The sequence below is a fragment of the Aspergillus costaricaensis genome, assembly GCF_003184835.1.
Source record: "Aspergillus costaricaensis CBS 115574 unplaced genomic scaffold BO79scaffold_4, whole genome shotgun sequence".
Taxonomy (NCBI): domain Eukaryota; kingdom Fungi; phylum Ascomycota; class Eurotiomycetes; order Eurotiales; family Aspergillaceae; genus Aspergillus; species Aspergillus costaricensis.
In genome coordinates this window covers 366756-380846 of record NW_020291804.1, presented here as the reverse complement: position 1 = coordinate 380846, position 14091 = coordinate 366756, and the positions used below count along the sequence as shown (strand labels likewise).

General features: G+C 48.5%; 5 protein-coding genes across 5 annotated transcripts; 2 read left to right on the top strand and 3 right to left on the bottom strand.

Moving 5' to 3' along the window:
* Window positions 1-37: 37 nt before the first annotated feature.
* On the bottom strand, window positions 38-2513 carry rgd1 (putative Rho GTPase activator (Rgd1)). The gene is made up of 7 exons (XM_025689408.1): window positions 1846-2513; window positions 1585-1793; window positions 962-1529; window positions 766-909; window positions 618-712; window positions 489-559; window positions 38-438 (listed from the first exon to the last, which is right to left on the bottom strand). Exons 1-7 carry the CDS (start codon window positions 2288-2290, stop codon window positions 327-329), a joined length of 1644 nt encoding a protein of 547 aa, XP_025543482.1. The 5' UTR covers window positions 2291-2513; the 3' UTR covers window positions 38-326.
* Window positions 2514-2819: 306 nt separating this feature from the next.
* Window positions 2820-6225, top strand: BO79DRAFT_224949 (transcription factor domain-containing protein; the record flags this gene model as incomplete). The annotated part of the gene is made up of 8 exons (XM_025683706.1): window positions 2820-2831; window positions 3727-3954; window positions 4141-4226; window positions 4294-4599; window positions 4651-5088; window positions 5134-5399; window positions 5454-5963; window positions 6014-6225. 8 exons carry the CDS (start codon window positions 2820-2822, stop codon window positions 6223-6225), a joined length of 2058 nt encoding a protein of 685 aa, XP_025543481.1.
* Window positions 6226-7105: 880 nt separating this feature from the next.
* On the bottom strand, window positions 7106-8386 carry BO79DRAFT_214079 (uncharacterized protein; the record flags this gene model as incomplete). The annotated part of the gene is made up of 6 exons (XM_025683224.1): window positions 7106-7168; window positions 7203-7301; window positions 7454-7635; window positions 7816-7818; window positions 8015-8257; window positions 8320-8386. 6 exons carry the CDS (start codon window positions 8384-8386, stop codon window positions 7106-7108), a joined length of 657 nt encoding a protein of 218 aa, XP_025543480.1.
* A 254-nt stretch (window positions 8387-8640) lies between these two features.
* On the top strand, window positions 8641-9834 carry racA (putative Rho GTPase Rac). The gene is made up of 6 exons (XM_025689407.1): window positions 8641-8866; window positions 8930-8962; window positions 9081-9139; window positions 9216-9396; window positions 9456-9688; window positions 9744-9834. Exons 1-6 carry the CDS (start codon window positions 8834-8836, stop codon window positions 9802-9804), a joined length of 600 nt encoding a protein of 199 aa, XP_025543479.1. The 5' UTR covers window positions 8641-8833; the 3' UTR covers window positions 9805-9834.
* A 357-nt stretch (window positions 9835-10191) lies between these two features.
* BO79DRAFT_207096 (RNA-binding protein) lies at window positions 10192-11513 on the bottom strand. Its single transcript, XM_025682108.1, has 3 exons — window positions 10904-11513; window positions 10600-10828; window positions 10192-10538 (listed from the first exon to the last, which is right to left on the bottom strand). The coding sequence occupies exons 1-3, from the start codon at window positions 11448-11450 to the stop codon at window positions 10349-10351; spliced, it is 966 nt and encodes a 321-aa protein (XP_025543478.1). The 5' UTR covers window positions 11451-11513; the 3' UTR covers window positions 10192-10348.
* Between the last annotated feature and the right edge of the window lie 2578 nt (window positions 11514-14091).

Here is a 14091-nt window from a genome sequence, read left to right as displayed (position 1 = left end):
CTCTTGGGGCTTACAGTACGGGTTTTAGTAATTTTAGGAGATGATTAGTTGGGGACAGTTACCGTTTCGTATCCTGGTATCGAAGGCATCGAAAAACCAATAATCACAGCGGCCTACCCATCCCAAGGGAAATACTATGTACACATGGTAGTAATAGCAGGGATTGGCAAGAACAATGGAAATAAAATAAAAGAACAAGAATGGAGGCGGTTAGATCGTAGCAAAATGGGAAACGTGGTATTCGCGTAAGATTAAGGGCAGCAACAAGAACTGCGAGGTTGGGGTTCGTTCAGTAACTTGCGGGTCAATGGGCAGAGGCGATGGATCTAGTCGTCGTCGAAGATTTGGAAAGTGTTGACTAGGACAGTCTCAATGACTCGGACCTGCCAGCCGGCATCTGCAATGTTGCCGCCAGAATTGGCACCCATAAGGGTAGGTCTGGGATTGTTAGTCGGCAAGATAGAGAGGGAAAGACTGTCACGACTTACCCGAAACAGATGGCAATGTTCCCGGCGTTCATCCGATTTTGTGTGTAATGCTCTTGGATTTTGTTGAGATGCTGCAATGTATTAATTCACAGGTCTTTAATTAGGGCAGGGCTGAGTTAGTAGACATACCAGTATCAAAGCCCTCAACGTAGCGTAATGAGCATCCGGAAGGTTGTTAACTAGCGCATGGAGTGAATCACGGCGCTGGATGTCATCATCGATGCCTAGATAGGAGTGGTTAGTGCACAGTCATACAGTCTTGGTTAAGGTTACTTACGGGCCGCATTAATGAAGTCGTTGTAGAAATGTGATGTGAACAGCGGGTCCGGCAGGTCCCGGAAGAACTGTTTCAAGAGCCCAGCGACACTGTTAACATCATGATAAAAGTTCTCTGGGTTAGTAAAATCGACTTGCGATGAATCTGCCGTTCGTTAGTTAGGGCTCATTCCTAGTGACTCGAGAGGCCAACGCACCATTGTCGAACAGCGCCTTCATGTGGCTGATATGAGTGGCACTACCAGAAAGTCGATAAATACCCTCCATGTCCAATCCAAAAAGCTCAATAGCCTGGAAGCATTGGTATACAATCATTGGGACGGCTGTCCCATCCCGGGTATATAGGTCATCCAAAGATACACCAAACACCGGCTTCAAAGGAGGAAGGTTAGGGCTAGGCTGGAAGCCATTCCCAGTTGGTCCCAGCGGCGTCTTCGCCGGTAGCGCAGGAGCTTGATTCAAGTGATGTTGCTCAGATCTCGATGTGGGATAGGGAGGCTGGAAAGGCGGAGACGAGTATGAATCAGGGTTTTGTGGATATGGCAATGATTCAGTGGCTGGGGGAGAAGCAAGTGCCGGCGCCGGCGCCGGAGCTGGAGCCGGAGCAGACACCGGAGCTGGTGCTGAGGGTTGAGACGATGCCGGAGTAGAAGAAAGGAGGTTTGATTGCGAGAATGATTGAGGCAGGAACATTGACTGGCGCTTATTCTGCGTGGTCGGTTGCGAGGCAGGCACAACGGGCCCGGAAGATGATCCTCCAAGTGTCTGGTATGCAAGACTTAGCTAAGAAAATATTGGCATCGGTACATGCAGGACTCACCGGATGACGTTTGTATTGAATTTGGTCTGAAGTCACAGCAGCAGGGTTCCGCTCATGGCTGAGAACGTACTCGTTGAAGTCCTTCTCATTGTCAATTTGAGAAACGACTTCATACAAGCTCTTTGGAGCAAGAGCAGGGTTGGCCGAGCCATCTTTCAATGGGCTGATGGCTAAACCTTGTCCAAGAAGCAGCTTCTCGTTAAAGGTTGCTATAAAGTGGTTAGCATGGATCATGCAACGAAGTGTGAGCTTCGAGCGCACCGAATTTCTGCAACTGCAGTGTGAGACCAGAATCGCATTCCGCAATCAGCTTCTGAATGTTTTTGACCGCCTCAGGTCGCAGGGTCGAAACCAGCTCCTGTCGCGCCGACTGTGCAGCCTGGACCTTGGAAGCATAGTCCGAGTCAGCGTTCTGAACCTTGCGCAGCAGCTCTTCTTCATGCTGCGCAGCCGACTTGTGACCCTTCAAGCCAAACTTTCCACCCTGCTTATCACCGGTCTTGACCCGGTCGTATTGTTCGGCAAGCGATTCGTACTTTGCTTTTGCCTTCTCCGCAGAAGTTTCCGCTTCCAGTACCCTCTTCTCCGCACTCAATCCGGTCTGCTTCCATTGCTTACGGCCCTTTTCAATAGTGGACGCGAGTTCGTTGAGATCATCGGCCATCTGCTGCAGAGACACGGAAAACTGAAGTCCGTGGTCCGCCATGCGGTCGTGGAAACGATTGAGTTCATTGTAATTGTGACTGTAAGTACCTTGGCGGTTCTCGTTGCGGTACGCAGAATCGTGAAGGGAACGAGAGAGCTTCCGCAGGCCTTGCGCATGCTCTTCTTCCAGGGATGAGCGTTTCTTGAGGAAAGTAGAGAAATCCTGTAGCCATTGGCGTCATCGATTAGCGTCCGTGTGCTTTCTTTGTTACTTGACAGCGGTGGGGGTGGAACCTGAAACGCACCTTGGCCGAGGAGACACTTTGCTTTAGTCGGGTCAGGAGAGTGGTGACACCGATCTATAAATGAGGGACCTTCCCATCAGTATGCCATGACCTAACTCCATAAACATGCCATAGACATTACGCACATCTGAGTAGACAACTTTGTCCAGACGACCCTTCAATTCTTCCGACATAGGGGCTGGGCCGGGACGGGGCTCTAGAGCTCCGGGGTGGCCGGTAGAGCCGGCACTCGATGGTGGCGCATCGGGGTCATGCGCTGGACTATCGTGTAAAGCGGAGTCTGCCATGGGGGTTTTTGTGCGGGAAAGGCGTTAGGGCGACTAATGAGTGAAGAGACAAAAGAAGCACAGATGTACTGAAATAGTTGGTTGGAGGGGGTGGGAGGAGTGGGAGTGGGTATATAGTTAGATAGTGGTTGATAGTAAGGAAGCTTCGGGGGTAATTGCGGAAGCCTACGAACTCCCGACAGCTGGAGAGTTGCTATTCCGGGTAAGGCTGCCGTGGGGGAGGCTGAGGTGGTGTGTGTGGCTGAGTATTTAGTCACTGGTACCTGATTGCGTTGTGTTCCTTACCGTAGGCTACCACTTACTGCATTGATCTACTCCCTAGTTAGTTACTACTCTTGATTGATAATTATGTCACTTGCATCATTGTTGCCATCATAATTCTGATGATTAATATCATTATTGGATTTAACTAACCAAACTATCGAAATCAGATGACTTTTATTATTTTTATGCAGAATCAATATGCACCTACGTCATATGTCTGGAATGTCAGATACCAATGATCTGTTCTAGATAATACTTTGTATAATTTGCGTATCCAGAGTGGATCATGGAATGTACCATGGGGTACTTGAGATAAGCTTTCATTTACCAAAAAATTAATTGCTGGATCGAAAGATGCTAATTCAATCCGTCATCTAGTTACTATCTTTATAGTTACTACGTAGTTTATTGGTGACTGCAAAACCAGGCAGCCACCCAGCTGACTCAGCTGCCATCAACCGCCGAGATTCGCGAGAGATTTCCTCCGTCACCCACCAAAACCCACCCAAAGTTTTCTGCCGATTTCCGGCACCTGCACGCTGGTTCCTATCTGATTGCGCTCATCATTTTGCATGTGTTAACGGGTCCCGCGGTTCCTAAGACCGTCGGATGTTTCTTGATTTATACTGATGGATCTGGAGTTCCGGGGTGTCCTCGCACCGACTGGGTTGGCGACGCATGCCAATCTGATAACTCCCCCGGCCTCCTCTAGCGACCTTCGGAGCACCCCGAGGCTGCCCCGGCCGGTGACTGGCTTCGACTTCGCCTCCAAAAATTTAGACTCTTGCGGCATGGAGAAGATCCCCGCCATCACGGGCAAGCGGAGGGGTGGCTGTAGAAAGGCCTGTAATGAGTGTAAACAGCAAAAGGTAAGCTAATCTCGATCTCCGGCCTGTCGGCATACTTTCTCCCCATGTGTCTCGGATGAGAGGATCTATGCATATCACTATCGATGCTTAGCTTCCTTCCTCCACTCGCCCCATCTTATCTCATCTATACGACTGGCTGAACATGGACCTTGTCGATTTTCACAGCTTCGATGCGACATTGTGCAGACTCCGGCGGACGCTTGTTCGCGCTGCCGCCGGCTTCAGATAGAATGCAAAGTCGAGCCCACTTTTAAACGCATCTCGAAACGGAGGTAGCTTCTCACCTTCGATCCCCTCTCCCTATTGGACCTCTTGATTCCTGACCAGTCATATTTGCAGGCGTAATGCTGAGATGGAACGGGAGATCGCAGAGCTCCGGCGGCGGCTTGCTACTGGTGACCAGTCGCAGTCTGTAGAAGCCAATGGCAGCGACGAGCTCTCCCAGTGTTCCGAGGATGTATTCTGTCCTCCTGATGCGGCAGTTGCGAGCAGGGCGCGGCCGCTGTCGGCGCCGCTGGAGCCTCAGCCTATGGCTACCCCTTTGACCATGCACAGAGATGGGTCTATTCTTTCCCAAGATGATAATCCATGGAGGCTGGAAGATGTCTCACTGTCCAGGACAAGGGTTGCCCGTCTCTTTGAACAGTAATATACTTGCTCTACCTATTTATGCTACTGTAGCTTACAGACATCCAGGTTCTTCAAGTACTATCACCCGTTCCTTCCCCTGTTGAATCCGCAGAAGCCTCCGGATGAGTATCTGCGCCGCTGTCCTTTGCAGGCCTGGTCTATCATCTGCGTCGCTAGCCGACGAGCGCCCTCGGAGCCGGGGCTCCTGAGCGCACTCTCGGGGCCTTTCAGCAGACTGCTTTGGTCTACCATTACCGGAGTTCCCCAAGACTACCGTGTGGTCAAGGCTCTTTGTCTTCTCTGCACCTGGCCATTGCCGACTACCAGTCAGAGGACTGATGCTACCTTTATGCTTAGCGGATTGATGATGCAGATTTCCATGCAGCTTGGATTGCACCGTCCGGTCCAGGCGGAGGAGTTCACTACTTTCCGGATGGAGGTTCAAGGCGAGGCCGTCAAGGATCGTCTGCAGACGTGGGTCATTTGTAACATTGTGGCTCAGAAGTAGGTTCGCCTACCCTTGTTGCTAGCGTCTGCTAACTGTAGTAGCGTCGCCACCGGATACGGCCAACCTCCGTCAACCATCTATGACTGGGCACTCGAGCCCGCATCGCTTCGAGATGCAGACTACCAGCCTTCTGAAGACCTGAAGACTCGACTGCGCATTGAGAAGTTCTGCGACCGTGTAACCAAAGCACTATACAGCAGCAAGCCTGACCCGGTGGAGTTCATTAGCTCGGAGAAATTGCTGATTGTGCAGCTTCTGGAGAATGAGCTTCGGGACATGGAGGTTGAATTCGGCCGCGATATTTCCAGTGAGTTGTCCGGGTGCGTTGATATTGTTTGGCGGACACTAACTTGCTCTACAGACATTAATATGATCCATCTACGAGCAGCTGAGCTGCATCTACGTTACTTTGTATTCCTAGGTTCTAGCGCACGAAGTGATGATTTGACGAAATTATTCATCGCTACTACATCGTTCCTCGGTCGTGTGCTCGACCTGGAAACCTTACCTGGCGAGCTTATCGGGCACGCCACCAACTACATTCTGCAGATGATTGTTTCCGCCGCATTTGCACTCATGAAGCTGCTGAAGAGTGACTTCCGACGCCACATCGATTTTGAACATGGGAAGTTGTTGTTTAATGGAGCCATCTCGGCCATTAGGAGAATTAGTGTCATGGACCACGACCGTCCAGTGCGACTGGCAGATATTCTGGCGCAGATGTGGAATGCGGGCAGCCCCGAGGGCCCGGCGGGAGAGGACGCCTTGCAGCTGAAGGTGCGCTGCCGGATGAGCATGAGTCATGTCTATGACACTGTCTGGCGTTGGCGGCAGCGATTCCGCCCAATGAAGAGCATTGAGGATCCGCAAGGTATGTCCATCATATTCACGATGAGGATCGTATCCACTAACCTGGGATAGCTACCATGGCGAACCCTAGTCTTCCCGCCACGGCCGGTCCCATGACCCGGCAGCAGCAGGAAGAAGCGCTGGCGGACCCAGGGTTGATTTACCCCCCGAACTTCGATCAAGGGGCCTTCATCAGCGAAGCCGGATTTTCGGAGGTGTTCGATTCGCTCAACTGGGTGTTTGATGGGATTCCGGACACGTTTGTTGCGCCCCCGGTCATGTAGGACCAGTTCGCGGCATTGCATCTCAGGCGTCGGTGGGAGTTTCTGTTTCATGCGAATTGACAGCAGTGTACTCACAAAAAAAACAAAAATGGGGATAGGATGGACGATGCGGAGGAAAAGAAAAGAGGAGGGGCATATAGATTCCTGTGGATACCTTGTACGCTGTTCTGTACATATGTTCATGCTTATGACGTTCCCACTAGATACCATTGAGAATTGATAGCGTTAAAATGAGTTAAGATTAGCTTAATGGATGACGGATCGGAGTAGTTTTTGTGTCACCCAGTGAGTAAGTACTACTAGACAGGTCACACAACTTGGGGAGCCCTCCTACCATAGTAGCCTTCTTATCTTCCAAGGATTCATACAATGCCGATAGAATTGAAAGTGGACTACAGGGAAGAAAAGCATCATTGTAGAGCTAAACTACCATGACAATAGTTAATTTATATCAGATCACAAAATTTGACTTTACCAGATCGGCACTATGTAACAATGATGGTAGTGAGAAGTAGTTAGTTAGGTAGGTAGAGACTTTGAGTCAGTACTACTGTCGGGATAGGCCCGACCCGATCCAGGGTAGTACTTAAGTCTTACAGTAGATAAGTACTACCCACGGTATAACCATCATCATCATCATCATCATCACGAGACCAAATCTCAAAGTACCATACAGTAGTAGTACTTCCTTCCAGGGAAAAATGACTATCAGGGATTTAGAAATAAATAAAACCCTCATGCCACGCGACAAATCGGGAGATGAAAACCCCCAAAGGCTTGCATTGCAGATGCCGCCCAGATTAGGCGCGACCTTCAGGACGGACTACTATTCGATCGGAAAGGTGACCGGGAACAAGGGCGCTTCATCCTACTGTAAGTACTAAGTAGGTAGGTAGGATGCATCTGTAGGTAGTGTATCTAGGCTGGCTGGGGTGATATTTTTCTATTTCTAATATTAGAAATTCTTTACTACTTACTGTACTCCGTACTTTAGTTAGTAATTGTCTGTGCTTGGGTTGGTCGGTTGGTTGGTTGGTGATAGTGGTGGTGATGATGGTGGCGGTCAGACGTTTTAACTAGTTGGGATAGAGAAGGTGATGCGATGGGATGGGATGAGATGGGGATAATGGTCCGTGGGGTTAGGGAGTGAGTTAAACAGTAGTAGACGATTGGATCCGGATCCAGAGTCATGAAATGCGCGGTTGGTAGTTATCTACCTACTACTTACTATAGTTGGTTCTTTCCCCCTGAACCAGCAGGTCTGCAAGCGCCGTCCCTTGGCTCCCAGCGGTCGATCACCCAACCCTCTCTCTTTGCCTTCCCTGGGAGATCTATCTCTGATTTTCTCGCTGGGATGGAGGGGGGGGGAAGATCGAGATAAATGGTTGGTGATGATTATAATTAGTATATCTATTTATTTATTTATTTAGTTAGTTAGTTAGTTAGTTAGTAGAATAGAAATCAGGGATTGGTTGAGATGGAGTTGATTGGTGGCAGGTCTAAGATTCTCCCAGCCATCAGTTGCTCTCTCTCTCTCTCCATCTTCTCTACTACTAAGTACTAAGTTACTAGTAGTCAGTCAGGACTAACTAACTAAAGATTGTAAGTTAAGCAGCAGCAACAGCAGCAGCAACACTAACTAAGGGAGACCGACCAAGACAGACTCGACCCCATCCATTATTTTCCCTTTCTTTGGCTTCAATCCCATGATTGGTGACGGTCCGTGATACCTGTCCAGTGGCTATCTTTTCAGCAAGGTGAGCTATCCAGTCAGTCAGTCAGTAACTACCATCATTATTGTCGTTGTTGCTCTTCTTCTTCTTCTTCTTCTTCTTCTTGTTCCCTTCATCCATCCATCCCCCAACCAAAGAGATTATTCTCCACCAAAAGCCGAACTGGAACTGATTGATCCATTTCCATTCAACTCTTGCCCCCCTCTCCCTCTCCCTCTCCCTCTTAATCTTGCTACTCTCTGTCTGTCTGTCTTGTCTGTCTTCTGTCTTCCTCCCCTTCTTCTTCTTCTCTCCCTTCCCTACTCTTTTCCCTTATCCACTCCACTAGACTAACTAACTAAAACTAACCAACTAAACTCACCTTCTTCCTCTCCTCCCTTAACTTCCCTCTCCCTCTCTCCCCCCTCCCCCCAAATCCACTCTTCCATTGTCTTTTTCCTCTTGTCTGTCTGTTGTGATTGATTCAGTGCTGCGTGCAGTCTACCCATTTTATTCTCTTTATCTCTTTATTTTCTCATTATACTTTTTTTGTCTTTCTTGACTCCCTCCTCCTGCTCCGTCAGCACGGTTCGAGGTTATCATTCGTGTCGATATTCATCCGTGTCTATCTCCGCCTGGGTTGCGAATTCTCCTGACCGGTTCAACCATTAGCCTTGCCCTTTCGCAGATACCCGCTTTCGAGTTGTCCCTCTTGTCTCTCCGCCCGTCAAGCCACTATTCAGTAAACACTCGATCATAACCACCACCCCCGTCGCTCCAAGCTCCCCTGCGATAAATTCAATCCTCTTTTCGTCCCTCTCGACCTCGTCGCTACTACTGTACCTATATATTATCGAGGGCTATTCTCCCATCCCTCCTCCCAATTCGACGTGACCATGGCTACTGGTCCAGCTACTCAATCCCTCAAGGTCAGCATCATTCACCTGCGTGTCCGTCTGTCAGACTGCGGCTAACGGTGCGCTGGTGTACAGTGTGTGGTGACGGGTGATGGTGCGGTAGGAAAAGTACGTCGCTCCCCTTTCAACCAGCTCGACCTCTCTCCCCCTCCTCCTCCTCCTCCCTCCCCCCTCTCGTTTCCTACATCGGTCGATTTCGTTATCGCTGTTGCTAATCGATCAATAGACATGTCTCCTGATTTCGTACACGACCAACGCTTTCCCCGGCGAATATATCCCTACCGTGTCCGTACCCCCCTTTGGTCCCTGAATACTCCTCGTCTGTCTGCGAACCTCGTGTGTTGACCGGATGCCCCCCCAGATTTGACAACTACACCGCTAGTGTGATGGTAGATGGCCGACCAATTAGCTTGGGACTTTGGGATACTGCTGGACAGGAAGATTACGACCGTCTTCGCCCATTGTCCTACCCGCAAACCGACGTCTTCCTGATCTGCTTCTCCATCGTTAGCCCGCCGTCCTTCGACAACGTTAAAGCCAAGGTGCTTCCTTCACCTTCCCTACCGATCGGAGGCCCGCTTACTGACCCTGACGGATATAGTGGTTCCCGGAGATTGAACACCATGCCCCCAACGTCCCCATCATCCTGGTCGGCACCAAGCTCGACCTGCGAGACGACCGTGGTACCATAGATGCTCTCCGACAGCGAAAGATGGAGCCCGTCTCCTACGAACAAGCTCTGGCTGTGGCCAAGGAAATCCGGGCACACAAGTACCTCGAATGTTCGGCCCTGACGCAGCGCAACCTGAAGAGTGTATTCGACGAGGCGATCCGGTATGTTCGACCAAAGCTATTTGCTACTGGAATGGAGGAACTAACCATCGCATAGCGCTGTCCTCAATCCCCGGCCTGCGGCCAAACCGAAGAACAAGAAATGCCTGATTCTGTAGATCGTCCCAAAGGACATGTTCGACTTCCCAATAATATAAACAACTAATACGGCGTCTGGGTTACGGGGCCTGTGCCGGCCCCATCTTGATGATCTTCTTCTCTTTTTGCCTTTTGTGCCCCGTTCCTCGTCCATTTTTGGTGCCATGATCCTGATGTTGTTCTCTATTTTCTTCGGGTTCAGGATAACCTTGCCTCTCTCTCACACTCACACATTGTCCCCCTCCTCGCCTCCCTTTAATGCAGTATAAAGATGTAACATGCCATACAATACCACTCAATGAACGTGACTTACGGGTTTCTGGGATTGCAGATCTGATCTTACTTCCACAGTTGGTCCCTGGCTACTACATGAAATCTTGGGTTGTAGGGTAATCATCCAGATCTATGTTATATTCCGTGCCTGACTTCTTCACCATCATCATCCAAAATATGCACATCAGAAACAGGAAGAGTAAACGGAAGAGGATATCTCTTAAGCAAACAAGCCAAATCACAAGATACTTTTTAATCAATCCAATGTGTTCAAACAACAATAGCAGCAGTCTAAGCCATCCGGGGCCTCCGACTAGGATGAATATGAGCATAGTCATCCACACCCGTCTCCTCGACCTTCTCTAACCGCTGCTTCTCCTTCTGGATTTCCTTGGCGTTGCGCTGTCTCTCCTCGAAAAGCTTCTTGTTCTTGGCTTCGATCTTCTCTTTCCGGTCCTTGGAGTTGCCGCCGCCGCCGGCACTACCATTTACACATATGTCAGTTTGCTGTAGGGAATGATAGTGGGCATAGGTATACTCACGTCAACTCAACATTGATCCGTCGCGGCGGGTACTTTCCATCGTTGAACATGGAGTGATGGTACAGCTTCAGACAGGTCTTCATGCGGTCGTAGTTGTCGAACTCGATGAAGCCGAAGCCGCGGCACTTGGTCGGCTTGTCGACTTGGGTGGCTACGCGGACGGAAACGGGCGTGATCTTCTCGAAGTGCTTGGTCAGGGACTCTTTGTCGGCGGAGTAGGGGAGGTTTCCTAACACGATCCCACATATTAGTATAACGTTGGGTGCACATGGGCATAGGGGAAATGTGAGTGTTGGATACATACCGACGAAGCAGATAAACCGCGCATTCTTCTTATTCTGACCTTCCTGCTCAGCAGCTTCTTCGGTCTCGCCGTTGGTGGGCTGCGCCTCGGTATTCGTTTCTTCCTGCTTCTTCTCCTTCTTGGATTTCTTGTCCTTTTTGTCCTTCTTTTCCTTCTTGTCCTTCTTGTCCTTCTTTTCCTTCTTTTCCTTCTTCTCTTCCTTGGTCACCTCGGGCTCAGCCTCAGCCTCGGGCTCTTTCTCGGCAGGTGTCTCGTCGACGTCCATGGCTTCGGGCTCGGGCTCGGACTTTTTCTCCTTCTTTTCCTTCTTGTCCTTCTTCTCCTTCTTCTCCTTCTTTTCCTTCTTGTCCTTCTTCTTCTCCTCCTTCTCCTCCTTCTCAACAACAGGAACCTCCTCAACAACCTCCTCCTCCACCTTGCGCTCCTTCTTCTTCTCCTTCTTCTCCTTCTTTTCCTTCTTCTCCTTCTTATCTTCGCGCTTAGCCTTCTTCACTTCGGGGGAGGTAGCCTCCTCGGCGAGCTTGCGCTTCTTGTCACTTGCGCCCATTGTGAATTAGGATATGAAATTAAGAAAGGTTAATAAAATGAAGAATTGTATGGAATAAAGGTGTGGGAAAGAGATCGCAAGAATAGTAGATTGATCGGCGGCATTGGAAATTTCCTTTTTTTGCCGGGCGGAAGTGCGGAGCGGTGAGTGGGGGTTGGACGGGATGGGATGGTTTGGGTTTGGTGCCTGGTTGGGAGGAGGAGGTATTTGGTGCCTGAGGCAGAGAGGGGATGGTATGGTATGGGTAGGGTGATTGTTATTCACCTGTTGGTGGTGGGGCTTATTGATGGTTGATAAGATTGATAAGTGCATTGCATTGTTCTATTCATTTGATGGATACTGTTCTTGTTTATTCAGTGATTGGTTTTTTCCTATTCATGTTTGTTTTGCTGGTTGATTCACTGGACTGGAGGGTATATAAGTAGTATTCGGCTTCTCTGCCCTCGGTTTCTTTCCTTCTTACTACATCTATATACTACTTAAGTCGAAAGAAACAGACTGACTTACTGGGCCTTATTACTAGTAGTTATCTACTATGTACTTACTATAAATTAGCCTAGGATAAGCTAATCTCATACTTCACCTACAAACAATACCCGATATGAGGATACTACCTTGAAACCGTGATATATCACTAACCCTACATACTATCCATGAATGATAGATACTCCAGAGTGATGCAACAACTACAATTACACCGAACTACTCAATATGCAATAGTCATGGAAAAATGCGATTCTAATAATACCTCTTCGGCAGTTGAGAAAAATACCAGTCGAACCCTTCCAACTTGATTATCTTCTCTTCATAGTTCTATTCAATAGGTACTACAAACATGCGATATGGAAAGATACGAAGAATTCGTGAATGCTACAAGTATCGAGTTCCCGAGAGCAATTTGTCATGTACTGCACAAGTTGCTGCTAATCTGCTTGAAGCACATCCCACATTGTGGGTTTGTCTCTTCAGTTACATCTTCAACAAGATAACCCATGACAGATGAATAGAGATGCAGATTTATGGGAAAGTATCTCACCTGCACTTAACTGCAATGTCTGGTGGGACCGAGTATACCATAGTCGAGTAAGCAGCACAATGGAACCTTTGACAAGTTATACCCTCTCAAATATGTAAGTGAATCAAAGATCTACCACTAAATGTTGTCTTACCCGATGAAGGTGCTTCTACCAGACTATGGTGTACTCGTGCGGATCTACCACATATAGGCCATTAAGCAAATGCCTACCAAGACGCGGAACAAATACAGAATGCACCAGAATTGGCCCAAGAAAAAAGAAGAAGTGGACAACTATTGCCCAAAACATCTCGTATCAAGGGGTGCAGGCTTCGTGGCGTTAGGTTATTCTATGTACCTCGTTCTGCTCATGGCACGATGGTACAGACGCCATATGCGATGGCTTGGGGACCGAATTCCTACTCGTTGCAGATATACGACATAGAGGCTATTATCAATGCAGGTATGGCTTCATATCTTTAGTGTTATCAGCCAGGCATATATGGTTTTGGAGCATGCTTCGACTCGAATTCTTAACATGATGAACAATCATTTCACTATGTGGCTGGACCCAAGTTCTGCAAAGTTAAGGACTGATATATGTGCCTTTGAATACAATGCACAACAGAGATATGCCCTTGGTATATATTTGGAGGATATCGTGGCGCATCGTTCCATTATATCAAGATGGCGACATACTTACATAAAAAAAATATCTGTCTCTAGTCCGTGAACAAGCACCTCTTCGCGTGGTATCATAGTATATGTCGTATTCTGCTACCTGTGCCTGGAGACTTTCAGACATTACTGCGACTGCTTGAGCCTGACTGAGCTGATGGCCCGTGAACATGGCCATCTTTCAAACCATCACCATATACTTTCTTACGTGGTCCACGTATTTTGAGGGGCCCACTCAGGTCCAACTAGAACGCTCCAAAGTAAGTTCTCTATATTGGGATCCTGTGATAACATACCGTTATGTCATTGATAGATATTGATATCAACTAAGATTATGGTTATGTGACGTCCTAGAAGATGCCGGTGTGGTCGTTTCGGAGGGGGTATATAGGTATGACGCTGTCATGATACATCCCATTGGGTAAGATCTGCCCTGCCTGAATGGCCTCTAGACTTAAAGACCATATGGAGGGGTTGCCTTGCCTTTACTCTATGCAGACTGATTTTTGACCCTATTGTGTCGCGGTCTTCCTGAGGTGGATGGCCAACCAATATATACAATAGCAGTCAACAGGATTGGGAATCACCAACCACGGCCTGAGCATGCGAGGTCTCAATATACCATATGAGCCGGTAATGAATGGCCAGGATGCTACAAACACCAATATCGAGGGGATTTAAGTCGAATTCGTCCTTGGTACTGCTGTGTGGCATAAGGTTCGCCATAATGCCGCGTTGGAATTTGTCAGGAAAGAGCCCTTTAACCTTATTATAATGAAGCTAGACATTACAATATCTTGACACAGAGAGCTCGGAGACCTCGGACGATGAGGACTTTTAAACTGGAAAGCTAACAAAGTCTAAGGGTATGTCCAGCTAAGAAAAGATTCCTACGGATTTACTAATATGATAAACTTATACTTCAAATAGTGAGTATGGAACAGTTTG